The sequence below is a fragment of the Chenopodium quinoa genome, unplaced genomic scaffold (assembly GCF_001683475.1).
Source record: "Chenopodium quinoa cultivar QQ74 unplaced genomic scaffold, ASM168347v1, whole genome shotgun sequence".
Lineage (NCBI taxonomy): Eukaryota > Viridiplantae > Streptophyta > Magnoliopsida > Caryophyllales > Amaranthaceae > Chenopodium > Chenopodium quinoa.
Genome location: NW_018742914.1, coordinates 4,432,869 through 4,460,868, shown reverse-complemented (window position 1 = coordinate 4,460,868; position 28,000 = coordinate 4,432,869). Strand labels below are relative to the sequence as shown.

The window sequence follows — 28,000 nt, the reverse complement described above, 5'->3', positions numbered from 1 at the left end:
TTTTCCGCACACCATTCAAATCTCTATTTTTCTTTCTTACTCCTTATAAATCTTTTACTTTCTCTCTCCTACTTTTATTACATACAGTAGAAATCCTTTGAAACTAGTCTTTTTTTTTTCACCACAATTTTTTTATTTTTTATTTGGAGAAAAATAATCTGGGATTTCAAAGGTATAGTCTTTACTGCTATTATTTAATTTGGTAGTATTGAAAAAATCTAGGGAAAATGGGTTTTTGTTTTGTTTAATTCTTTTTGTTTTTTTGTGGGTAGGTGATTTTTTTGCTGAATGCTGTTGATTGGATCAGATGTGAGGGTTTGGAGCTCTAATGCCTGGTTAGTGAAAATGGGTTTTGTTCTGAATTTAATTTTGTTTCAGTTTTTTTTATCAATTTTATTTTTCTACATTTGTTATTTATTGGGATTAGTGATGTGATGTTAATAGTTGTTTGTGAATAGTAATTGAATGGATTGATGGGAAATTAACTTGGGATTCATGTTGGATTTGTTTATGTGATGTTATGGATCCAAGATTGAATTGTTAATGAGATTGTTATGATTCTTATGAACAACTTGAATGTAGTAATAATAATTTGATGAACAAATTCTTCATTTTTCAGCCTTACTTGGTGTTCTTATGATGAGATTGTTGTTTGAGGTGGGGGGTATGCCATTTGTGTAGCTGAACGTGAGCAACTGTATCGTTCCGATATCAAGATTGGATCCTTTAAGCGACAGTGTGTGTGTTGTCCTAGTGAATTTCTTTGATAGGGTCGGAGTGAAATATTTGACATCTGATTTTGTAAGTTTTGGGAAATTCTGTGCTTATGTTGCTTAAACGTTTCGAAAGCGATGGACTTGCTTGAACTCTGAAGGTGCTTTTCTGGTATAGTTGGGGCTTGGGGCATCATACAATGGGATGTCAGAAAACCAAATGAATGAATCAATCCCTTAGGTGTTTTTTTTTTTTCGTCGAAAATCTACAATAATTTTTATCCTATAGGGTTTGTGCCTGTCAGTGTGCTCCCTGTGTGATCTATTGGGCATCTAGAACTGACCTTATTTAAGTCCTGGGGTTAAAAGTTATTCTTAAGTCGAACGGATAAAGTATGTGATTTGTTGGTTCCTATTGTCACTTTCGTTAGTTCCTCTTTGTTTATTGGTTTTGTAATTATGTACCTAGAAATATAGACATGGTATGCACTGAATGTGGTTGAAAATTGAATAATGAATTATTTTTTTTTAAATTTATTTATAATGTGTTGATGTTAAACCTCATTAGTCATGGTTAACAGTGTTTTTCTATCCCCTCTGTTGATGCTCTAAACTAGAAGCATCAGTATACCCAAGCACAAGGTGAAAGTATTTATAAGCTTCTCCTGCTTGTCTCAGGTTAATTTGGGCGGTGGAAAAATTTATTAGAGGATGGAGTCATGTGATTGCATATATCCACTGTGGCAAGATGAGCTCCTAGTAAAATACCAATATCTGTCGGATATTTTTATTGCCCTAGCTTATTTCTCCATTCCTTTGGAGCTCATTTATTTTGTGCAGAAGTCAGCATTCTTCCCATATAGATGGGTGCTAATGCAATTTGGAGCATTCATTGTTTTATGCGGGGCAACACATCTTATAAACTTGTGGACATTCTCCATGCACTCGAAAACAGTTGCTATAGTGATGACCATAGCAAAAATGTCTACGGCTGCTGTATCATGTGTAACAGCATTGATGCTTGTCCACATTATTCCTGACTTGTTAAGTGTGAAAACAAGGGAAATGTTTTTGAGAAATAGGGCTGAGGAGCTTGACAGGGAGATGGGTCTTATCCTTACCCAAGAAGAAACTGGAAGGCATGTTAGAATGCTAACTCATGAGATCAGAAGCACACTTGACAGACACACAATACTGAAAACTACTCTTGTTGAATTGGGTCGAACACTTGATCTAGAGGAGTGTACATTATGGATGCCATCACAAACTGGCATGACAATGAGACTTTCTCACACTTTGAACCACTCAATGGTAGTTGGATCTACTGTTTCAATGAACCTTCCTTTCATTGCTGAAATATTCAACAATAGTGGAGCAGTAAGAATACCGCATACATGTCCACTAGTGAGGACTAGACCAGCTGCAGGAAGATATATACCCCCTGATGTTGTTGCTGTTCGGGTTCCCCTTCTACATCATTCTAATTTTCAAATTAATGACTGGCCAGATGTCTCGGCAAAAACCTATGCAGTGATGGTTCTGGTAACCCCATCTGATGGTGTAAGGAAATTTCGGGACCATGAGCTGGAGCTAGTGGAAGTTGTTGCTGATCAGGTTGCGAATCTTTGCTTTTCATACTATTGCTGCATATTAACAACTGCACTTGCTGAAAATTATATTTTATATGTGAACTATGAGGTTCCCCTATCAATGTTAACCTAGTATATCGATACAAGTGTTGTTTACCTCTGTGACATTGAGTATATTCAGATATCACATTATTCATTTCTCTCTATCTCTCTCTCAACATGGCATTATGTCTGTGTTTTAGTCACCCAGGGTAGGAAAAAGTTTGCTAAGGTTAAATGCTATGTTGCCAATCTTAGCTTTTACTAGAATCACAAAGAAAGAATAGAACAAGCAAATAGTAAAGTAGATAAAATGGATGGTTCAGAAGTATACATTTTTAGTCTAGGCAACACAAGGTTCTGCTCTTAGCCTTTTTCTTTTTGCCACAGTCATGGATGAATGGACAAGTTCAATTTAAGACGATATACTATGGTGCATGTGATCCTGGCATGCCTAATGAATTGAAGGGAAGATTCTACTGAATGGCATGTACTATTATATATATATATAATGATGGGTTGTCAAGTTCATTAGACGAATGTGGTGGAGATGCTTATGTTACATTGGATGTGTAGCCTTTCAAGGAAGAATTAGTTGAGGAATGAGATAATTAGGAAGAAAGTAAGGGTTACACTTTTTGGTTTACCTAATATGGTTTAGCCATGTAAGATGGAGATTGATTGATGCAATAGTTAGGAGGCTTGAAGAGTGACTAAGTGATGAACTTGTCAAGGTAGGGGGAGACCTAAGAAAACTTGGTGATTGAGAGCGATATGAGCCTATTGGGGATCGAGGAGAGTATGGTGTTTAATGGAGTGGAGTGGAAGTAGAAAATCTACTTGAAAGACATAACATGACTCCAAAAATGTACTCTTGAGGTTTTCTCTACTGTTTCTCTGTTTTTTCTCACATGTCCCTCTCTTCCTATCTTCTCTTAGGCCTCTCTTGTAAGATTTCTCAAATTTTAATTGTACATCCTCAATAATTGGGTTTTCACTTTACATGTTCACTATGTTTCATTTTCTTCCACTTTCACCTTTTCACTTATCCTTGCTTTCTTTCTTTATCCTTTTTTACTTTTTGTTTTACACCTTTCACGAATGGCTCAAATATTAGCCGAATTTGTTTCATTATGGGACTGAGACTTTGTTGTTGTTGTTTTTTTTGCTGTAGACTAGACAGCATAATACTCATCTTCAAGTGTCTCTCTTGCGTACCCTGCCTCCCTGCCTTTTAGAAACTAAGCTAATTCCAGTTGCCATGTTGCTATATATTTCTTATTCTTTACTCACATCATGGTAATTAGAATAAAAAAGCTAAGAAGTGGAGCAGAAGTGAGAAGCCTTTTACTTTGGTCTTTCTGGTCATGGCCATCCTTTAGTGTGGTAATGCATTCAGTCTGATTAAGCTGTAATGACGTTATCACATATTGTCAACTGTAACCTGATGTTTTTTCCTAGATTACTGTGGCTCATTGAACTCTGAATTGAATGCCTGTCAACAGGCTCCTGTGTAACCTAGGAGATCAACATGACAACTTTGCAGCTCATTATCACCGCCCTCTGGTGACTACTTTTGAAGGGTTTGCATTTGATTTGAATATTTTTTACAGTGTATTCCTTTTGATTACTATAATAGGGTATTTTATAATAGATCCACGGGGAAATGAAGCTATATACCATAAATACCTCACCTCGCTTTTTTTTCAATTATAAATAAAAAAGAATTTTGATGGAGATTTATAGCATCATTCAAGTAAATACAGATTAAGATCGTAAAAACATGAGCTTGTAATATAGCTACACCTAATTCAAGACTGGTCAATGCAAGAACTATAAATAAAGGACCAAGATCTCCTATGAAATATAATAGATCATTACGAGTACATTTTTGCTGAACCTACTTCTGCATTACCCCTACCTTCCCTTCACATTCTCCATTCATTTTGTGATTCTTTATCTCTTTTGTTTTTAGAGAGTCGTAGGACAGATCTCTGAATAGATAATTACTCAGCCTCCTGTGTTCCTGTAATCCTGTGTTGCTATTAGATTACAAAGACATTGTATATCTTGGGTGTTTTTGACTCTAAATCTTCTTCATTGATCGTGTAATAGGAAATCATAAAGCAGACTTCAATTTTCTTTTGCATCTGCTTCTACAGGTAGCTGTTGCTCTTTCTCATGCTGCAATTCTAGAGGAATCTATGAGAGCTCGTGATCAGCTTATGGAACAGAATGTTGCTTTGGATTTGGCTCGTCGAGAGGCGGAGATGGCAATTCGTGCTCGTAATGATTTTCTGGCAGTGATGAATCATGAGATGAGAATACCAATGCATGCAATTATTGCCTTATCATCTATTCTTTTGGGGACTGAACTAACACCCGAACAAAGAGTAATGTTAGAAATTATACTCAAGAGTAGCAACCTGTTGTCGACATTGATCAGTGATGTGCTTGATCTTTCCAAATTAGAAGATGGTAGCTTAGAGCTAGACACTACCACCTTCAATCTTCATGGGGTTTTCAGAGAGGTAATTCTGTAACTTCTGATAGCTTTTGTTTGGATTCTACTTCATTCATCTTAAGGAATTTTGATATCTAGCTTATGATGCTCTTTTAATCCAACAGTATTTTTTTTTTCTTCTGGTGCTGTAGGTTATTCATTTGATAAAGCCTATTGCATCCATAAAGAAGCTGTCCTTGACATTTGGCTTAGCTCCGGAGGTGCCTATCTGTGCCTTTGGTGATGAAAAGCGGCTGATGCAAACAATTTTAAATGTTGTTGGAAATGCTGTAAAATTTACAAAAGAAGGTTATATTTCAGTGACTGCATCTGTTGCTAGAGCAGAATCTTTGAGAGATTGGCGAGCTTCTGAATTTTACCCTGTCTCGGGTGAAGGTCACTTCTACTTGAGAGTGCAGGTTGGTTACACACTTGTAAATCATTTTTGACTTTACTTTGCTACAACATGCTCCTCCCGCCACCCCCTGCCCTCCCCTTTTATTTTTGTAAAAAAAATTTAACTTGTTTTTTTTCGTTTGTTTTACTACCATAGTATATAATAATGCTTCATATATTAAAGATATACTTGATGCAGTTGCACCTGCAACTAAGGCCTTCTTTCTTTTTACCTGAAAAAACTGAACTGAGTTAATTATTACTGCTTTTGCTGATTTATATTAATAGATCTGATTTATACTGATTATGATTGATTTTCAATTGATGGCTGAGTATCTGATTTAAGTGTATCAAATGTCAAATCTATTGTTACAGATTAAATTTGATTTTTGTAGTGAATAGTGATCAATATCATCTGTTGAAATTTGTTTTTTTAATTAAATAGTAGTCTCTAAATGTACTTCTCTATTTATGGAAAGTGGAAAAGGCATCTTTGGATCTTGTTACTACTCAGCTGTCACTGATTGGTACTAAATCTGACACTTTTACAGGTTAAAGATTCAGGATGTGGTATTAACCCACAGGATCTTCCTCTGCTATTCAATAAATTTACTCAGTTCAACCGAAATAGTACTGGTGTTGGACTTGGACTTGCTATTTGCAAACGGTAAGCCCTTTAGCCTTTTTGTCCAATCTAGGTTCTGCATACCTTGAGTCTTAAATTTTGGATACCTTTTGGTTCACTGCAATGTTGTACGTCTATATGTTATTTTTTCTCCCTGGTCTAACTATGGATGAAACAGGTTTGTAAATCTCATGGGTGGTCAAATTTGGATTGAAAGCGAAGGCCAAGACAAGGGAACTGTAGCAACATTCCTGGTCAAACTTGGGTTGTGCAAAAATCCAAGTGATGCCTTAGTCCAACAGGTTGGAATTGAAGTTCATGGAGAACAAGGGAGTACCGAGTATTTAAGCAATCAAATGTTCAAAGACGATGATGGCATCAATTCAAACTTCCCATATTATGAAAGAAGTTTCTGATGCTTTTCTTGCCTGCTGCCGCTTCTGTCTCTACCAGTAGTTACACAGTACAAGAAAATACTAGAAGATAAAGACTATTGCGGCACACAACTGCTAAACACCAATATACCTCTTAATTTGACAGGGAAGAGAGGGTGGATTACCAAGATGCTAAATGGAGGACTGGGAACAGCAGCTTCACATTCATAAAATTGAGCTTCAGCATTTAAAATGCTGGTTGCAGCAACCACTTGTGCTGAAACATGAAGTTAAAAACTCCATCTTCGTATCATTTCTTAGTCAAAAGGCGAGGGTTTTGGAAAAGAGGGAGGGGAGAGTAGCCAATAACTACTAGTATTGGACTATATCTACCCTTATTAGGATTGAGAGAATTAATTTTTTTTTTTCCATCTGTTACGACTCATTGTTAGAGCTCTGCTATGTATATCATTTGTTTCTTGGTCATTTTCTGATACTTGATTCAGCTATTTGGTTGATTCATGATGAATGCACTTGGCTGTTTGTACATTTTAAACCTCTTCTGGCCATAGTAAGAAAAAAGTAGGGATATAAAAGGAATCGCTCTCCATGAACTTTTTTTTTTTCCTGACATGCTAGTAGTACATAATTGCGCTATTTGGAGCTTTGCTTTTGCTAATGCAAAACTTTGGTCATTTATATAACTTGGAAAATTTGTCCGAAGTTGCCTTTTAAAACTTTTTTAAAAAAATAAATGACATGTAAAACCAGATTTTTTTTTGCGAGATATCCATTTACCCTGGTTTCTAGGCATTGAGTCATTGGCCCTGTTTTCCGGAGTTGACCCCTTCATGTGAGGGTCACGTACTCAGAATTTAAACCCTCTCTTTCTTTTTCTCTCCAATATACTTTTTCTCTCTGTTAATTCTAACAACCCTTAAATTTTGTCGGCAAACTCCAATATTTTGCATGAATTGCTGCAAAGAACCTCAAGTAGTGTTAATGATAGGAGCATAAACCCCATATACTCTATTACTCTCCTTTCATAATGCCACTTAAGCTGCCATATAAAGCTACTCAAAACGACAACTAAGTTAACTAATCCATACACTTTTAGTAGAGTTAAGCGTAAAAGTAGGATCTAACATTTCAAAATTTTCATCTTTTAGGACATCACACTTTTTGATTCCTCATTAACATCCGATCTTTTCGTTCAAAATTAACCATTTGTTGTTAATAAAAAGTTAGATTATTGAACTTAAAAAGATAAGAAAATACGGAGTAAATTTTTTTTTGGATAGGGAGGGGTGATTTCATTAAATAATAATAGTCATTCGGCATTGACAATCATTCCTTAAGAGATCTAAATTCACAGTCCAAGTATTAAACACCCCTAAACTAATGACATCACTTATGAATAATTTTAGATGTCTTCGCATCGTTCTTGACGGAACTCCATTAATGTAAAGTCATAAAGGTGATAAAACTTGATTGGTCATCAAGATCGGCAAATTTACTAGACGAATTTTCTAAATCTAAATTTGCACCTCTATATCAATATACCCGCAATTCCACAAATTTACGAATCTTCTAAATTTGTATCCCTGCACTCACGAAAAACAAACAAATACTACTAAAAATCCCACCGTGAGGGAACTGACTAAACCTTACATGGAGGAATTATTGACTATAATCTCCATACTGTTGGTACTTTATTGTCTAGAAACATTAGATTAAAGAAGAATTTAGGGCTTACAATCGGAAAAAAAAAAGTGTGGCAACCCCTAAGTTTTATATAGTTTTATGTGTGTGTGTGTGTGTGTGAGAGAGAGAGAGAGAGAGAGAGAGAGAGAGAAAGAGAGAGAGAGAGAACACATCTCTTATGTGAGTACACTTTGTATGTGAAACACACCTATATTCTAATATGTTAAGGTAGATGTTCTGAAAATAAACTAAACTCATCATCTTCAACCTAACATTCTCTCTCCTCTCCCCAACACCCACCACTGCCACTGTCTCATGTCTCACGGCTTCACCATTGCCGCCGCGCCACCACTCTCTCTCCTATCCCCACGTTTGTGATAAAAAAAAATGTTAAAGTTGATGTTTCAAAATTAAACTCAATCTACTATCTTCAACCTCAACATTCTCTCTCCTCTCCTCTCCTCACCACCACTATCCAGTCTCTCCTCCATTACCACCATCACATGTTTTATAGCCTTTTTGCCGCCACCTCTACCACCAGCACTCTTTCTCTTCTCGCTGCCATCATGGCCACCACTCTCACTCCTCTCCCACCACAACCACCACCACCGCATGATCAAGAATTTTGTGTGTATTGTATCAACTTTTGCACAATTGTAATCAAGAATTCAAGTTTTGCAGCTTAATCTTAGGTAAACCAAGCTTAATTGATAGTTTAATATGTGAAATCAATTTTTTTTTTCATCCAAATAAATCAAGTTGGGCAACTATACATAGTTTGAAATTTATTTCAAGGAATCTTTTTTGAATTTAAGAAACAAAACAACAATTAACTTGTTTTATATTACATTGGAAATCAAGAATAAACTGATTTCGAATCAATTTGTTGTAAAAATCGAATTTCTATTCGTGTTCTATAATCACATCTTATGGTCTAAAAAATTTAAGTATGTTCTAAAAAAATGTTACATATGTTCTAAAATATGCTACATATGTTCTAAAAAATATTGCATATGTTCAAATTTGTTTTTTTTGAGTTCAATGTCTTAAAATTTGAATATCATGCTCTAAATAAAAGTATATTTTGAAAATCTAAATTCATTTGTCTAACAAATATTACATATATTAAGAATCATTGACTCTAGGTTCTAAAGTTGCATATTGTTTTAAAAGCTATGCTACATTAAGTATGATGTTCTAAAAGCAGGCCCGACCTGAGGGTAGGCCGTGGGTGCGATCACCTACGACCCACGCCAAAAGGGGGCCCAAAATTAAAAAAAAATAAAACAATTTGTAAATACTTTAGCTTATATGGGCTTTGTTTGAAAAGTCTTTGCGTGTAATTTGCCTAGCAAAACCATACAAAACTAAGCTAAAGATAGTTACTCCCTCCGTTTCATAATATTAGTCTCATATGGAATCAATCACATAAAATAAGAAAACAAATATATTTGGAATCTAACATTAAAATATAACAGATTTCATAATTAGTTTACCTTATTTAACTTTTTTTATTTTTCATTAGGAAAGCACAAGTCATAATTGCATAATTTAAGGTAAAAATTTCCCTACTTAGAGTCATGTTATCAATCCACAATCAATTAAAGTAAAAAAAAAAATCAAGTCATAAATGTAATATATTCAATATGGGTAGAACTTTTTAAAATGCCCAAAATAGTATATGGGACTAACATTATGAAACGGAGGGAGTATTAATTACTCTACTTATTTAGCAATTGACATTAATTACTTAGCTGTCAAATCAATCAATTAGGTGGAGTTTTCAATGTTTTTTCACCTTTTCATCTCCTTATTCTTCAATTTCCATGAATAATAGCTCCCAAAATACAAAATTTTCCAATTACTCCACTTCACATATCCTTCAATTACCGAAATTCATCCCCTTTAATTTTGGCTAATTAATATTATGGCAACCGTTATGATATTGAACAAGATAATTAGCAGCAAAAATAGTTTATCTATCACCAAATATTCTACTCTGATCTTCTTATTATCGGTTGCTTCCAATGAATTTCATGGCTTCAGCGACTTGTTAGGATTTATTAGGAGCAAATTTATTTTTGATATTTCGCAAAGTTTTTATTGTGGATTAAGACTACTTCTTTAAATAAAAACATTATTTTTGTTTGTCTTTTATTTACATTTATTGCAAATAAAATTTTTTTTGGTCATGTAAGGTACCCTTTTCTTACATCATGCCTAGGGTTCATGCATTATTAGAAACGAGGATGTCTAAAAGATGTTGCGTATGTTCTAAAAAGTTCTTCTAATGTTCTAAATTTTGAAGTGTTCTCACATAAGTATAGTGTTCTCACATATATAGGTGTTCTCACCAGATCCCTCCCCTGTATATATATACATCCATAAAATATGAAAGCAATTATAATTCATATATTTTCTCTTACTTCATATTTGTTTCTTCTCTTTTTATACCACCTTGTATGCTTTTCACAATCAACACTGCCTCAATTCCTCTTTCATAGTTATACCCATCATATTCCACTATTAATCCTAACTAGATTGTATCCATGTTAATGCACGGTGTATAAGATGGGGAAGTTATTAGAAAAAAAAATGAACTGGAAGTTATTTAATTGGATGTTATAACAACAACACATTTAAAAAAAAAAAATAAAAAATAAAAAATAAAAAAAAAAAAAAAAACTCAAATGCATGAGATTTGAGAATTTGGCTTTTGAAAGGTTGTGGTTAAATAATCACTCTATAATTATATAAATGATTTACTTAATTGTTGAGGAGCAATTTATGAATTATGTCTACAATAAAAGAGAGATTAGTGACCGAAACCAAAAGAATAGTGATTTTCAATTGTTTATTTTTTTTTTTATTACTATTACTATTTCTTTTTTTTTTTTTAAAAAAAAAAAAAATTCAATGGTACTCTTAAGCTTTTTATTTTTCTCAATGATAAAATCAAAAAATCAAATTCTATTTGGAAATCATCTATTTGTGTTACTAATTAAATGGTGACATTAATGAGATTTGTTGGACTTAATTATTTTGATGATGACACAACCTCACTTGCTTACATACTAATAAGAGCTTGATTGTTTAAGTGTGTGGTCAGATGCAATGACTAGGAGAATTAAATGTCATGCAAAGCTACCATGAGGAACAGGAAAGCAAGAAACAGAGCTATCCATAAAGAAGAGCTCCTTTACAAAAACTCGTGCTTCAGAAATGAAGACTTGAGAAGAGAAGGTTCCCCTCATGGAACAAAAGCTTAAGAGAAGAAGCCTCACCAGAGAAGAGAAGTTCCTTCCAAGGAACAGAAGCCTCGGAGTAGAAGCTTCATCAGAGAAACATGAAGACTAAATATATTTTTATATTTTAGGATTTAGGTAAGTATAAGAAATTAGTTACACTCGAAAAAGCTGTGTGGAATTGGTCTAAAAAGATAAAATTGTGCATGCTAGTTTTTAGGAAAACTGTTAAGTTTTAAACGAATATCTTTTTCTTAACTAAAAAGATTTTATTTTATTTCTAATTTTCGAAAATATCTTTTGCAAATAAAATCTTCCATGATCTCTAAAAACTTGCGGCCTACTCCCCATGATTTTCTTCAAGTCATGGTCTTGCACATTGAGGAGTTCATGTTTCCTTAATTTTAGGAACATGATCTTCTTAGTGGGTTGGAGTAGTGGCGTAATGGATTTGCTGCACAAAAAAGTTTTTCCTAAACGAATTTTGGTCTATAAATAGCTGTTGATTTCAGATGAAAAAACTCACCCTTGCTCACATAAGTTTTCTAGTTTTTAATTCGAGTCAAGTGTCAATTCCACATAAGTAATACAGAGTGTTCTTAATGTTCTTATACTAGAGTTTATTTTTCTTTCGAGTTGTAATTTGGGGAATGGGAAAGTTTGAGTAAACTTCTGTGTATGAGAAAGAGAAGAGAGAAAGAGAAGAGAAGAGTGACAAGTTGGGTGACTTCTTCCTCGAGGTTCAAGTTCGTTGAGGAGCTTGAAGTTTGAGTCTTTAGTTTGTAATAGGACCATTTGCCCTATTCTAGTGAAGATTCTTTTCCCAAAATCTCAAGTGGTCGTGATTTTTCTCCTTGTTAGGGCCAAGGAGTTTTCCACGTAAAAATCTCTCTCGCATCTTTTAGTTCCTTTAGTTAATCTTTCTGTTCCTTTAGCTTACTTAGTTTTAATTCCGCAAAAAGTTTGGCTAAACTCTCATACTACAATTCATCCCCCCTTCTTATAGTATTCTTTGAAACAACAAGATTAACCTACAATAATAAGCCTGATCATAGTTGACTAAAGGCGAAGTGACTATTATATCCTTGAAAATTAGTTTTTTCTTTTATTTTTTTAACAATTTAATTATTAAAAAAAAAAACACCAACCACTCTTTCCCCAGCACGGCCAGACAACCGTAGGCCACCACACGCCTAGCCAGGCCCATACCACCCTGTTTTCGATCGCGCCCATACCTCCGGCTCCGGCGCCCACGAACCACCAGCCCTTCCCTATCCCCACGAAACCCTAAACTCTCTAAAAACAACCCCTCCCTTCGAAAAATCATCTCAACCCACGAAAAACCACAACAAGAACCCCAGCGATGGCGGAGGAGGGCGGATTAGGGTTTTTCAAAGGTAGGTTGATGGTTATTGGGGGTTTCGTGGGGGGAGAGAGAAGGGTTTATAGGAAGGGATAGGTGGTTCAACACGCGGAAAGGAGATGCGACAGGGGTTCACTGCTGGGTTGTTCGGGGTTAGGTGGTTTAGGGGTTGCGGTGACAATAGGATCTTGGTGGGCGCAGCCAGCGCCTGCCGGAAGCAGGGGAATCAGCTGGCGGGCAGGGGTTACGGGGGAAGAAGTGGGTGGTGGGTTTTTGTTAAAAAAGGGTATTATAGACATTTTCTTTTTCCCTCCCTTTTAAAACATTAACCATGGTTAATATTTTTCCAAATTCCTTAATGTTACCATTGAATTACTTTTACAAATAGGTGATTATCAAAGAAAATTTGATTTTTTGATGTTTACTATTGAAAAGAATAAAAAGTTGAAGAGTACCGATTTCCTTTTTTTTTTTTTTTTTTTTTTTTTTTTTTTTTGCAACAAGGGGTACTTTATGTGAAATGTAAAATATTCGTTTGTTACAAATAAAAAGAAACAAATGTATTATATAAATATCACAAAAGGCAAGGATATAAATGTCAAAGTTGATGCAAAGATTAAAATATCATTAACACAGTAAGATTGTACTTTTACGACTCTAATACAAGCAAATTCTTCTTAAGAAATCTTTTTTTCTTTTTTTGTTTTGTTTTTTTTTTTTTTGTTTTGTTTTTGTTTTTTTTGTACTCGTACTATTCTCTTGTGCTAAGCTTTTCGAAGTATCTCTTTGTATGGAAGAATATTCAAAATCTTTGTAAGTTTTTCAAATTTTTATATAAATATATCGCCTAAACTAGCTTCACCTATGATCCTCAAATGATAAGTGTTTGTCATCCTCGACCTCCATTGATAAAGAATTTCCAAACTCCACCATTAATAAGAGAGAATAACGAGTTAACTTCCTCGAAACGCCCCTTTTATAGTCCCCCAACTCCAAAAGTATTTAAATGACAATTTTACCCCGACGACATTTGTGAAAAGATTTAAAAACCCTCTTGAGAACTTGTACTTCTATTTTCTCCTCCAATTTGTTTGCTAGTTTAGTGATTACGAGTAGTTCATTACTCCAAATAAAAAGCGGGAAAAGAGAACGAAGGAGAGAGAAAGAGTTGCGCAGAGACAAGAAAATGGCGCCATTGTTACAGAGCTCTCAACCTTGGGTTGAAAAATAGTAAGCAAATTTTCTCCACTTTATTCTCTTTACTTCCATTTTATACAAAATCTGAATTTTTTTAATTTCTGTAAATTAATTTCAGTCGGCCGAAGCAAGTGAAGGATGTTGCACACCAAGATGAAGTGATTCGAGTTCTTACCAACACCCTCGAAACCACCAATGTAATTTAATTTCAATTTTTAATTTTTATTGTTGAATTTTGTTTTCACTATTTATATAAAAACCCTATAATTAATTTACCCATTTTTTTTATTATTTTTTGGATTTTTTTGGGTTATTGTAGTGTCCTCACATGCTATTCTATGGTCCACCTGGTACCGGAAAAACCACCACTGCTCTTGCCATTGCTCATCAGCTTTTTGGGTATGGAGTATTTTGCTAAATTTCACAAAAGATTGTTGAAATTCTTGGAAGATTGATTATTTTATTATATGATTGGATGAATGAAGTTATTTTAGGTTTAAGTATTTAAGATGTACATTAAATTTGATTTTTTTTGCTCCCATTTTAATGATTTTTTTTTATCTTTTTGAGTGATTTATTTTAAGTATTATTAGTTGCATGTACTAAACGATTATTGGAAAAAAGAGTTTGTTTAGGCATATTAGTGTTCAAGTGTTCAGCTACCAAAAAAGTGTTGGATCACTTGGTAAGGAGCTCACCTTCGATCTTAGGGGTTTGGAGTTCGAATCCTACCATGTCAGGGTGCTTGGGGTAGGGATTTTCTTACCCTCCCCTCTACTCCCAAGTGCCTGACCTGCATATACTGGACCTAGAAAACCGTGATAGTTTAGGTCGGGTTAGGGACCTTATGGTCCCTACTATAAGAATAAAATAAATAATATTAACTTGATTGAGGTCGTGTTCTCTTTTTTTTGGAATGTGGATTGGCTTGACGCCAATAACATTTTAGGCATGGAAGTTAAATGGTTAAGGCAACTTGATAGTTTAGTAGCATTATTTTGCAATGTTGTATTTTGTATAAAACTATAGGGTGATAATCCCCAATCTAAAAGAACAACTCTGGCCATGATACTTGAATAGAATACAGGAACTTGTTGTTCAATGCTTTTGTTCTATCTCACAAGATAATATAGTGATTAGTTTGAAATGAGAGGCACATCCTTGTGATTATAATTCTAATATCCAATTGGAGTATTCACTGTCGATTGCTTGAATAGTTGGACTAATGTTGCTTTGCATTTTACAGGCCCGAACTTTACAAGTCCAGGGTGCTTGAGTTGAATGCTAGTGATGATCGTGGCATCAATGTTGTTCGTACCAAAATAAAAAATTTTGCTGCGGTTGCTGTAGGTTCTGCACAACGAGCAGGGTAAAGAATTGGACCATGAGCTTAAATGGATTTCTTGATTTTGTTGCATTTTCTCTCTCTCTCTCTCTCTCTCTCTCTCTCTCTCTCTCTCTCTCTCTCTCTCATGCAGTCATGTATGTACTTTTATGTTTTAAGACATGCCTGATTTTCTAATTGAAACATTGTAGGGGTTATCCTTGCCCACCTTATAAAATTATCATTCTAGACGAGGCAGATTCCATGACAGAAGATGCTCAGGTGTGATTTCGTATTCAGTTTATTTTATAAACCTATTGCATGATGTTTCTCACTATCATTGTTCTGTGCAGAATGCATTGCGTCGAACAATGGAAACTTACTCCAAAGTTACAAGATTCTTTTTCATCTGTAATTATATTAGCAGGTGGGTCAAGTGCTCAAGTCTATTCGTGTCATATTATAATTATATGTTCTGGTATTCTCTGTAAAATCTCGCTGCATTTTTTACTCGTTTACTTTTCATAGATTGCTCTCTTTGTACTATAAGTTATATTTGTTGTAGAGGTTCAAGTAGTGTGTAATGTCAGGCTCAGTTTGGGCAGATCCAAGGTGTGCTTTTCATAGATTAGTCTCTTTGTACTATTAGTTTTATCTGTTTACTGCACGAGACCTCTCTGGTATGTGGGTAGTCAATAATGGTTCACTTCAATTTCATATTGCTTCATGACTGACCCATAACTTTCATATTAGTTTACTTCATCTATGTTCTGTAATAGAGGCTTCTTCATGTTTAACTGTTTACCTATCACTGTCTATTAACTTGTTTCTTCTGTTATCTGTTTTTAATAAATAAATATATAATATATATATATAAATATATATATATATATATAAATCTTTTGCCCCCCCCCCCCTCTTTTCCCAACCGAAGCAGGTAATTTGGGTAACACCGTAAGAAACAGCTGAATAGGTTATGTTTTTGTTTTTCCTATGTGTTAAGACCGCTAAATGCTAAATAATAATGAACCCTAACTATAGGTTATATTGTCTTTTGTTGCTCATTCATATAATCAACTTCAATATTTTTCTTATTCATTTATTTAGAGATTCTTGGTTGTCAATCTTATTATATCCTCTGCTCCATTTTTAGTTTTTCAATTTTAATTCTATCACATTTGGCAATGTAAAACTTCAACCATTAATATCTTTAATTGTCAACAAGTAAACATTATAACATGTTAATATTCTTAAAGTATACAACAATACAAATCTAACAAGATCCCTCATGAATAGTCTAAGTACTATATGTAAATAGTGTTAAAAGTGATGTCAAGATTGTCAACTACTTGTAAAAAATAACAGAGTAAGTATATGTTTATATAGTTTATTCATCATCTTCCTAATTTCGTGGACCAATCCTATTGGAGAATAAGTTAGAGCATATTCACGTGTCTGATGAAAAGAAATATTCCACTGTTCTTAATCTTCTTATCACCATACCTCGAATGAATTTAAGTCTAACTGGTCTTTTGTAGCTTCTATTTCCATAGAAGAAGTAGCTCTTCCATTGGATGGGACTGGAGGAAGAAGCCTATTATGGTTCTGACATTAGTTATAGAGCTACGCCTTTGTGAGGAAAAGTTATTCAGCTGTAGTCTAGAAACTAGAGCCTGTAGGGAAGGTCCTATATGCACTAGTGCATGATGCTTATGAAGATAGTTAGAAGGGAGCAACTGTTTTCCACTGGTCCACTCTTGGGATTATAAATGTTACTTATTGAGCTGATGTTGGGAGAGGATACATGTGAATGATTCTGCATTATTTGAACTTAATAACAAGATCCTACTATGGTGATTGCAGGATCATAGAGCCTCTGGCTTCAAGGTGTGCCAAGTTTAGATTTAAACCACTTCCGGAAGGCATAATGAAAAGTCGAATTTTGCATATATGTGGAGAAGAAGGCATCAATCTGGATTCTCAGGTATCTACCAGTATCCTGTAATTTGTACTTTTGTAGTTTGACTTCTTTATCTGTTAACTCAACATTGATTATAGGATCTGTTATTTATGTAGGCACTTACTACGTTGAGTTCCATTTCACAAGGTGATCTTCGTCGGGCCATTACATACTTGCAGGTAATTGAAAATGCTTACCTTTTTCCTACAATTACATAAATTAACTTGTCAATACACGTGCATGCTATAAATGCATCAATCTATATGAGGGCTTGTGATGTCTCATATCCTCCCTTTTAAGTGAGCATGTGTCTGCACATGTGTGTGCGGCATGTGTTATATTTGTGTTTTAAAATCTAAAGCTTACACTTTATTAGATACATGCTTATTACTTGTTAGCATGTCATTGTACAGTTGAATAAAGCTTAGTCCACATTAATGTATAAAAGAAACCAAACAGAAATACAAGAGATAAGACACTTCCTAGATTATTTAGATGATACTCCAATCTGTCCATTGAAATTTTCAACTGTAAAAATTTGTTTTAAAAATAATATTTATTGTCAGTGTAAAACAGTGTGAAATTATTTTGTCTTGAAGAATACTTCCATAAAGGTATTGCCTATTTTGTTTTTGCCCATGATTAGCAATTAGAACCAAACCTAGCTTGGTCTAGTGAGAACACTGCACCTTCCAACTTTGAGGTTGGGGGTTCAATCTCCACTAGAGGCACCTTGAGGTTGGGGATCTCTTACTCTTCCTCACTCTCAAAGTGTCTAACCTGCAAATATTGTACTAAAAAAGGTCCTTTTCCTTACCTTAAAAAAATGAATGGGACAATAACAGATGTTGCCTTTTTTTCCATGACAGTGTTTTAAATTTTAATACAAGGAAAATTTATCAGGGAGAAACCTAATTATTACACAAGTAAAGGACAAAACAGTGTCTAAAGAATTTGGTGTGATCTTGAATCTATGGTTCATCAATATAGAAACATATTACATATACTATGAATCTCTGACAGTCTGACTTATTAAAGGGCAAGGCAAAACTACTTGTTCATCCCCTAAACAACATTATGTTGGTGGATATGGATTTATACTGTGCTGGTGCTGCAACTAAGAATTTTTTTCCATCTCCAGGATAAAATTATGGTCAGAAAAGAATCATTAGTACATATCCAAGGCTTGCTCAAGATAAGATTGCAAATATCCAGCTTGATAGTATATCATTTGCAAATAAACCCAAAGTCACACATGGGATAGTACTAGAGTAATGCTCATAATGTTTACCTTTTTGACATCTTATTACTTTGATGCTTTATGCACCTTTTAGTTTCCTATTATTGCAGACGGGGATTTAGTTATAAAGAAGAGCTCCAATAATCTGAGATCTATCAAATTGACTTGTAGGTTTTATCTAGGGTTCTTGGAAGGGACTTGTTTAGCTAGTTTAGATGTCTTCCTTGGAATAATAACCTCAAATATTAAATTTTAAAATCCTCTATTATATTGTTACATACTTCCTCCATTCTTTTTTGGTTGACACTTTTTGTTACTTTTGACACTATTTTACCAACTCTATATTGACCAGGTGTTGTGATTTATAGTCATTGTATAACAGTCATAAGCGATCTTGTTAGAACCATCTCAATGTATACTTTCATTGTATCAATTTTGTTATAACTTTTGACTTATTGATAATTAGAGATATAAAAAAGAATTGTGTCAGCTAAAAAAGAATGGAGGGAGTAGATCTTTTTCAACTTGTGGTGTGAATCATGTTCTTAATACTAGCATCAACAGTCTATGAAGTGGATAAACAATATTTTGATGTTGCATTGCTACCCTTGTGTCTAATGACGCTTGAGCAATGACGTTTCTAGCTGCCTAGCTGGAGTAATTAGGGTGTCATCTATAAGTTGGACCATAAATCTTTTGATAACGTTCCATTTTTAATTTATGGAAATGGGTCAGTGATGCTTGCTGTTAGCTTTCTTTTAGATCATCTGAATTGTTGGCCCAGGAGATGAATTAGGATTATAGAAGTAGTAGTATCTATTCTCTCCTTTATTTCCATTTAAGCTCTTAATCTATTGGATTTTCTAATAAGATAGCAGTTTTTTTTTTTAAAAAAAAAAAACTTCTTATTTTGCATTTTAGATTTTTTTAAAAAAGAAAAATTTCCTTTCATCCCTCCTTAAACCACCACATGGTCCACATGATACTGTATAATAACACCAATGTCTACCAACTTTCCTACCCAAAATTCTAAAAAGGATCCACTTGCTAGAGTTAGTGAGAAGATAAAAGAATAAAAGCACAGAGGTAGTACTATGGATGTGTTGAAAGTCTTATGCTTCTCTAATATGATTGTGGGATTTGTCTGGATTTCTATTTGGGAGTCTCTAGTCACTTATGGAAGTCTCTCCATTTTACTCATTTTTGACATTTTCTTAATATTTAAGGTTCCTAATATAGTTGAAGCCTTCATGTGACCTTGTTTAAAGAGTCTGACTTTGAACACCACTACACTAGAACAGTTTGCCTGATGTTAATTTGTGCATTAAAAGTTGCAAGATGTGGAATTGTGTTTTCTTGCATTATGAGGTGGCTACACATACGTGGAATATGTTTTTTGGGTAATTTTTGGTGATTTGAAAGGATGGTGTTTAGGTGATCCCCTTCCACAAATTTTATTTAATGGGATCTTTAAGCAATTTGGTTAGTAAATAACTGTGTTTGGTTTACACAGAATTATAGAAGGCTGTTGCATCCATTATTTATGATCTAAACTAGTTATCAATTATATACTTTTTACCCATTCTTTGATATTTGAGAAATTTCATGGGATGCCCTAATGAAATGCCCTCTCAGTGCATGCTTTTTTGCTTTTAATTTCATTGTTTAAAGAGTCTTTAACAGCTGATATTCTTATATAGTTGACATTCTTCGTTGTGTTCGGTAAGTTGCTGGCTCTTTGTTTATATGATGGTATAGTAATTACCTTTTGTAGCTTCCAGATGCTATATGTCCTGGTTCTCCACCTCCACACTACCCTTGAAAGGACACCTTTATGGCATTTGGTTTGTCTTTCTGGGAATAAATGAATTGGTCATTTGTAGCACTTGCAATCATATTTTTTTGCTCAAGTATTTGATGTAGAGAAACAGGCCTAGAAAGCAAAAAAATGGTTTGCTAAAAAGTGAAAACCCTCAAAATTGTGTAGTAGAATTTTTCTGCAGGTCTTGTTGAAAGAAATAAGCATTAGTGCAATAAATCTTAAATTCTGATAGAATGATGTTGGAGTCAAGTGCAGATTTCAGTAACTTTATATTGGAATGACTAATCTTTCTTTTAATTGACTGAATTTCTATGTGACAGGGAGCTGCTCGCTTATATGGATCATCCATATCCTCCAAGGACTTAATTAGTGTGTCTGGGGTAAGCTGTATGGAATATATTTTTTCCCCTTTGATGAATTTATTATTGAAACTTAATCATTCCATGCTACTGCTTCTGTTAAATTAATGAATAGATTAGTTTTGTACAGCCAGCTGTAGTCTGTAAATGACTGTTTGAGTAGTTCAATTACTCATTATTCCCTCTATCTTGAAACAAATGCCAACATTTCAATGATATATTTTCTTGAATTAGTAGCATTATGGCAGCTCTTCATCAGTCAAACTGTATTCCAACTTTTCATCATGCCTAATACTAATTTTGCATAGAGTATGAAATCTACTCCCCTTGTTTCAATATAAATGTCCCATTTTGACTTTTTTGCACTATTCACATAATCCACTTTGACTAATGTTAGTGAATATCAACTTTTTATAATTTATACTTATTGATGATTAAAAAAATAATAATACCTCCGGTTTTTTTTAGTTGACACGTTTTGACTTTAGCACTATTCACACTCCCCTTTGACTGTGTTTTGTGCTTTATATGTAATGAAAAATACAGTCATGTGAGATCTTGTTAGATTCGTCACAATATGTATTTTCAAAATATCAACTTTTTATATTTTTTGCTTATCATTAATTAAAGATATTAATGATTGAATTTGTGCATAGGCAAATGTAACTAAAGAAACGTGTCAACTAAAAAGAAACGGAGGAAGTATTGGTTAATGCTTTGCATGGCATATATGCCCAATCAAAGTGGGGCGTTTATTTTGAAACAGAGTGAGAAAATAATAGGTTGTCAATTGCCATTTATTTTAGCAAGAAGGATCATCTTCTCTCTTCTGCATCAAAATATAATTCTTTTAATTGGAATCATATTTTCTACTCAACACTCTACAGGACATTCAGCATGCTTACATTGTCCAAACAACATATTTTTAACTGTTTTCATGCCTAAATAGTTTTCTTTTGTGTTGAAAGGTCATACCAGAGGAAGTTGTGCAGGATTTGTTGGCTGCTTGCAAGAGTGGTAACTTTGATTTGGCTGACAAAGCAGTGAATAATGTCATTTCAGAAGGCTATCCAGTTTCCCAGATGATCTCTCAGGTTGCATATCGTTCAACTTCATTCGCAACTTCTTTGTCTGTTAAGTGTTTTCCATGACACGCGACTTCAAATTGTGTGATTTTTCCAGTTATTTGATATCATCGTGGAAGCTGATGATTTGTCAGATGAGCACAAGGCAAGGATTTTCAAAAAATTAGGTGAAACAGACAAGGTTAGTTTGCATATAGTTTTCTGTTGCTGGAATGACTCCGATTCATGTCATATATGTTCATGCCTTTGTGTGGGACTCTCATTTGGTGTGCCTTCCCAACTTCTGATTCTGAATCTGAAATCTATATGCATTTCCCTGTATCTGAAGTCTGAATGTAGTAGGGATTCCCTTTTCTGCTCCTTTCTTGCCGCTGATTTTTAACCTTTCATACGCAGTAGGGACACGTCTTAGAAAATTTAACTTGGGGGTCAATAGAAATTGGAGGCAATATTGTCCAAAATAAATTAAAAAAAAAAAAAAAAACTCATTTGCAGATTCTATTATACATGAAAATATATCTGTAATTAATAAATAATAATTAGATGAAAAGAATAATGTATGACAAGCAGTACTAGTAGTGACTGATAATTGCTTATTTGATGAAACATTCTGTCATTAGTTGTAAACTTTTAATGCTTATTAACTCAGTTAATTGTCCAGATCTAGCTATATTTCTGTCTGAACTAACATTAGAGAACTTAACTGAAAACTAAATTAACCAGAAAATCAACATTAGAGGAGGGGGGATGATATGTTGTAGTCCAGGCTTTTTGGTTGACTCGTAATGTATGAGCATTTATATCAATTTGTGGGTATAGATTTCTGAATGTCAAATGATAATTTATTTTTAATTTCACCTTATCTTGAGCATTTACCTTGTGGTTTATGTTAATATGACATATAACGGTAAACCTTAATGTGGTATGTTTTGTAGTGTCTTGTTGATGGAGCAGACGAGTATTTGCAGTTGCTAGATGTTGCTGGTAACATCATGCGCGCTTTCTGTAACATGGCTCAAGATTTCTCCAATTAGACCTGTTGGCTTCATAGTATACAGTGAAGTTTCTGATGTATGAAATGAAAGTCAGATGGAATTTTTAGAGACATCATGATAGAAAGATTCTTGCCTCGTATCTTCCTGTTAAAATTTTTGGGCAACAATCTAAATTTGACTACAAAGGACTTGTGAAAAATTGATATATAATCTAAATAATCATCCTTTATATAAGAGGTTGGTTTGAATATCCTTATCCTTGTGTATACCAAGAATAGCTTAGTCTAGTAGGATAATTTGCATCTCACAATTTAGAGATTGTGGGATCAAACTCCACTAGAGGCATTTTAGGCCTTGGGGTGGGAATTCCCTTACCTTTCCTATTTCCTCCCCACTTTCAAAGTGCCTAGTCCATTAACCCGGGTCGGAAGGACCTATGAGAGGTTCTGCCTAAGTAAGGCACTTATCCTTTCCAAACCCCACCCCCCCAAAGGAAAAAAAAAATCTAAATTTGAAAAAAAGAAAAAACTATTTTTTAGTACATGATGATAATAACTGATTTTTAAGATGTTTGAAATAGAAAGCTTTATATGTCAAACTCTCTTATATTTAATATTTCGCGATGATTATGTGGAATTTATAGACTTATAGACTCTTATATATATGAACATTGTTTACTTGATAGATAACATCACGTAGTTATGTCTAATCGAGGATTATGTTTAGGGTGACAACATAATCGAGCACGAGGGGGTGGGTGGCACCTTTTGACAATTTTTGGTGGTAATATTAATTCATTCATGTTACTCTTTTTGATACGTACTAGCCATGCACGGTAAGTCAATTTTATTTTTTTTTTAAAAAAAGTAATTAAATTTAACAAATAAAATTTGATAAAACATATAGTTATAATCTATATTATATAGTTATAATCTATATTAAAAGGCAAAACAAAAGATTAATATATAATTTCATGAATTAGATTAAAAAAATTACAAGGTGGTCAGTGTTATAAAGGTTACGCCGCACGCAAAACATGCTTAAAGATTTAAGTCATGTTTATTTTAAAGTAATTTCATTAATATCAATTAAATGAATCATTTTGCTTCAAAAAAAAAAAAATTAAATGAATCATTTTTATTATGAAGTATATTACTGTACTTTTTTTTTAACAAAATCTAATAATAATCAAGTTAAAGTAATTTTATTAATATCAATAATATGAATCAATTAAAAGAGTTGGACTAAGATTTTAGTCAAATATGTATGGAGGAATTAAAAAACATCAGATAAAAAGGAAAATAATTATTACAAAGATAATATAAAAGGTTTGAATAAATATTATTATAATTGTATTATACAAATATTTTAAAAAAAATTTTTTTGCTAAAAAGGAAGAGGAATTTTGGAGGGAAAAAAAGCATCAGGATATGACACGAGTCACCTCCGGTGTCTGTTTTAGTAAGTTATTGGTTGATTATTAATGATTATAACATTAAGAAGTTTTTTGTGAAATTATAGGAGGACATTGGACAAACATGCCTTCCTAGACGTGTCAAAAAATGACCCGATCAACTCAAAAAATTCGATTAAGATTTTAACTTGTAAGGACATATTAGTACTCCCTTTTTCTTTTTCTTTTTATTTTCCTTTCATTTTTTTTTACATCAATTCGATTGACATATTTGCTGAGATTTAACTTTGACCAATAAACAAAAAAATTATGACTCAACCTCAAAATAGAATTGACCTAGGTTGCACAAGTACAAGTACTGACACGGATACGGGTATGAAACAAATACGGGAAAACGTCTATCTCAAAATAAGGGACACAGATACGAAATGTTACAATTCATTTTATATATTTTTAAAAAGAATTTGACCATATATTTGTCATTCCAGAATCGGAAGGAAAGCTCTAGCCACTTGAGTTATCCCTCAATATCATATTTAACATTTATGAAATTTAAATATTGGAAGCTTCTACATTATAATTAAAATCTATCAATATATTGTAAGAAATTGAAACAATTTTAAATAGCACACTAATAAAAGACTTCCTACATTGAAATATGAATTAGACAACGTTGAACAGATATTATATCATAATTTTGATTAAAATAAAAAATTTTAAAATTACAAAATGTGCGTAATTCTTATTTATATTCATATATAATAATGATTTATTTTTAAAATATACAAATTTAAAATAGACTTTATATAAATCGTGCATCGCAGATTCGCAGATGCACGGGTTCTAACCTAGTTATTTAATAGTTACCTTATTTTAGTTTACTTAAATTATTATCGAGAAAGCGACACGTGGACAATGATGATGTCAACAACTTTTGTTTTAGTAATAGTTTATAGGATACGATCTAAGACGTATCGTCGTGTGTCCTACGAGTGTCGATGTCGGTGTCTGACACGATGTCCGACACAGACACGACAGTTGGATGAAGTGTCCCTGCATCCTAGAAATTGATCCGACCTCGCCGAATAATTTGTGGTTGGTGCACCCGGGTGCACCATGCGCATGGTGCACCCAAAAGAACATTTATTATATTTAAAAGAACATGGGTAAAAAATGAACATGTTTTTATTTTCTTGCAACTGCAAATCCATCACTCTCTTCTCCTGCAATTTCTCACTCCTCTTTCCCTTCCTATCACTCTCTTTCTTGCTGCCAATTTTTACTCTCCTTTACACCATCGTTTTCATTTAAGAATTTTAATGAATTTGGGTAAAAATCATTTCCAAAGTACTCATTTTCTCTCTCCATAACTTTTCTCTCTATCTTTTTCTATTTTTCAAAAAAAATTCAAAATAGCAAAATTGTTCATCTTCAAAGTGAAACCCAAGAAAAATATTGAACTTATCAACCTTCAAACTTAAACAAATGGTGGATTCAAGTAAAATGTAAGTATAAATTTTGTACATGCAAATTGTTTTTCGTCAATAATTTTAAAGTCAAAGTGTTTAATTTTGTGAATTTGGGTTTTTTTTTTTTAAAAAAAATAAATTTAAAGGTATAAAGTACAAGTTGTTCAAAAAAGAACAATTAGAGGAGAAAGAAGAATAGTAATGAATTGAAGTCAACTGGAAGATAACCAAGCAAGGTTAATTTTTCAAACACTAGCTTGTTCTTTTTCAAACATGTTCTTTTTATTCCATGTTCTTTTCGGAGGTCATATTCTTTGTCAAAAACAATCATGTTCTTTTGTTGAACACTATTATGCATGTTCTTTTTCAAATACTAGCATGTTTTTTTTCAAACACTGGCTTGTTCTTTTTCAAACACTAACATGTTCTTTCTATTCCATGTTCTTTAAAATATGCCTAATGTTCTTTTCGGAGGCCATGTTCTTTGTTAAACACAAACATGTTCTTGTGTTGAACACTATTATGCATGTTCTTTTTCAAATACTAGCATGTTCTTTTTCAAACACTCGTATGTTTTTTTTTTTCATATTCTTTAAAATAAGCCTAATGTTGTTTCTGGGTGCACCATGCGCCCGGGTGCACTATACTATTTTCACTCGCCGAATGCGTATCCACATCTCTAGGCTATTGTAAGTTCTAACCCGAACATGTATAAGGTATTAAGGTTCGTTAACAAAACCAGTCCCAAATTAAAAAAATAAAACCACTGGTAAAGAAGGAAAGAGAGCGTACTCCCTCTTTTCCTAAATTGAGAAATGAAGGATCAAACTTTTTCAGAATTTGAAATCAGTTACTCGCTAGGTATATAATCGTTTTCTTATACCTTAATTCTTCCGAAGTTAATTTTATTTTTGTTTAAATTTCGTATTTTGTGAGCTTTTATTATTTGCATTGCTTTTAAATTTGATTAATTCTTCGTAGTATGTTTTTGCTTTCTTTTAAGCTTGGTGAATTTATAAATTATAATGATAATGAGGAATTTTGGGGGCAATAACAAAGAACTGTATAAAAAAAAAAAAATTAATTGTTTTTGGTTGATTAATATTATCATTTCTTTGCAAATTTATGTAAATGAGTGCGAAAATTGTTGTTTGTATTCCATTTTTAGCAATTGAATACAAACAACAATTTCATACATGTGTGTGACCTTTCCCGGTATTATTGTTAACACACTATTTCAGACGAACTAGTTTTCGGTTGAATTATCTTATACTGAATTACGAGCAATTAGAACACGACCCCTCGAACAACCAGCTCTTTACCCTCAATGTTCAATTGAAGATAGCTTCTCTCTGCACTAATCCATATATGATTGTGAAATAATTGTGAGTTTATTGCATGGGTTTCGTAGGAAATGGTAGATAGGAATGTTGGTGTTGTTCAAGCATAATGTTTTGTTTTTGTAGTTGCAAGAATGTGAGACTTGTTAGCCATGGGATCACTTCACAACAAATTGAGTAACGATTGCTTAATGAGATAATCGATCAAGTAAAGTCTAAGGTTGAAAATATTAACCAATTGTTCATATAAAATATTCAGGTTAAAGGGAAATTATATTTGCGTATCTTTGTGAAGGATGTATGTTGTAAGGAATTGAAGCATGATTTTGGAAAGAGGGAAACAAGAGGATTTAAAAATAGCTTCAATGCTTCTTTAGGAGCTATTTCAAGTTTGTTAATGAACGATTTATTTGCATAGTTTTTCAGATGTTATAGCTTTTTTTTTGTTTCATCATCCCTGGTGTCAGTTGTTATTGCTTAAATAATTAAATTTGATCAAAGAAACCAAATTTCTTTGTGGAACTTAGTTTAAATTTTCAAAATGCTTCTTATCAATATTTTTTTTTTTTTTTTTTGGGGGGGGGGGGGGGGGGAGGAGGAGGGAGGGAGGTCTCAACACCTATGCATCATGTGCATTGTTGAAATACAGTAGTTACTTCAATTATCTATCCCCTCCCAGATGATTGTTTGGAACTTTGGATGGCCCAACAATCACAACATTAACAGTACCAAGCCTGATCTTTTTTTAATTATCATGACTTATGTAAAATAATTTAAATTTGCACAAGTTATTGATTCCGAGTTTCCAATGCTTCATGCATAATGTGCTGGTAGTGATGGGGCAGCTCATTTAGGACAAAAAGTTAAAGTGCATTTGTTTTGGCAGGTGATCTTTTGTCTGAGTATGAAGCACCGTGTCATGGTCCTATGAAAAAAATAGGAAGGCTGTTTTCCTACAGAAAATGTTCATTTTGAAATTTTGATTTGGAGTATGATAATTTCTTCTTCTGCCATAATGTTTTATCTAATTGTGTGCAATTTTTCCAGATTGGAAGGTCCAATATCTGACAATAATAAACAACATGATCAGAATGGTTTGGAGCGATGTGCCTTGACATTGAAGTGCCAGTGAAGATAAGCTGGCCTTTTCACCGAGAAATTAGAAGCTAGTGAAAAGCAAAAGTCCCAAACATATAAAGATTTATCATATGAACTCAGATACTAACTTATCTTAGGCCCTGTAC

The 28,000-nt window shown here is 33.4% G+C and overlaps 2 protein-coding genes across 2 annotated transcripts; both read left to right on the top strand.

Moving 5' to 3' along the window:
- The first annotated feature begins 4 nt into the window (after positions 1–4).
- On the top strand, positions 5–6,853 carry LOC110727942 (probable ethylene response sensor 1). The gene is made up of 7 exons (XM_021907535.1): positions 5–172; positions 273–335; positions 1,392–2,327; positions 4,504–4,872; positions 4,997–5,263; positions 5,792–5,907; positions 6,044–6,853. Exons 3-7 carry the CDS (start codon positions 1,425–1,427, stop codon positions 6,279–6,281), a joined length of 1,893 nt encoding a protein of 630 aa, XP_021763227.1. The 5' UTR covers positions 5–172; positions 273–335; positions 1,392–1,424; the 3' UTR covers positions 6,282–6,853.
- A 6,407-nt stretch (positions 6,854–13,260) lies between these two features.
- On the top strand, positions 13,261–22,781 carry LOC110727941 (replication factor C subunit 2-like). Its single transcript, XM_021907533.1, has 12 exons — positions 13,261–13,781; positions 13,867–13,945; positions 14,068–14,147; positions 14,995–15,117; positions 15,285–15,354; positions 15,426–15,499; positions 16,936–17,056; positions 17,149–17,211; positions 20,415–20,474; positions 21,422–21,547; positions 21,636–21,719; positions 22,474–22,781. The coding sequence occupies exons 1-12, from the start codon at positions 13,738–13,740 to the stop codon at positions 22,570–22,572; spliced, it is 1,023 nt and encodes a 340-aa protein (XP_021763225.1). The 5' UTR covers positions 13,261–13,737; the 3' UTR covers positions 22,573–22,781.
- Positions 22,782–28,000: the final 5,219 nt, after the last annotated feature.

Excerpts from the sequence above, each read along its gene's own strand:
- LOC110727942 (XM_021907535.1), top strand. The coding sequence starts at position 1,425 with ATGGAGTCATGTGATTGCATATATCCACTGTGGCAAGATGAGCTCCTA. Across the intron at positions 4,873-4,996 it reads TTCATGGGGTTTTCAGAGAG|GTTATTCATTTGATAAAGCC; the intron begins GTAATTCTGTAA and ends CTGGTGCTGTAG. Across the intron at positions 5,264-5,791 it reads ACTTCTACTTGAGAGTGCAG|GTTAAAGATTCAGGATGTGG; the intron begins GTTGGTTACACA and ends ACACTTTTACAG.
- LOC110727941 (XM_021907533.1), top strand. The coding sequence starts at position 13,738 with ATGGCGCCATTGTTACAGAGCTCTCAACCTTGGGTTGAAAAATA. Across the intron at positions 15,500-16,935 it reads ATCTGTAATTATATTAGCAG|GATCATAGAGCCTCTGGCTT; the intron begins GTGGGTCAAGTG and ends TGGTGATTGCAG. Across the intron at positions 21,548-21,635 it reads TTTCCCAGATGATCTCTCAG|TTATTTGATATCATCGTGGA; the intron begins GTTGCATATCGT and ends TGATTTTTCCAG.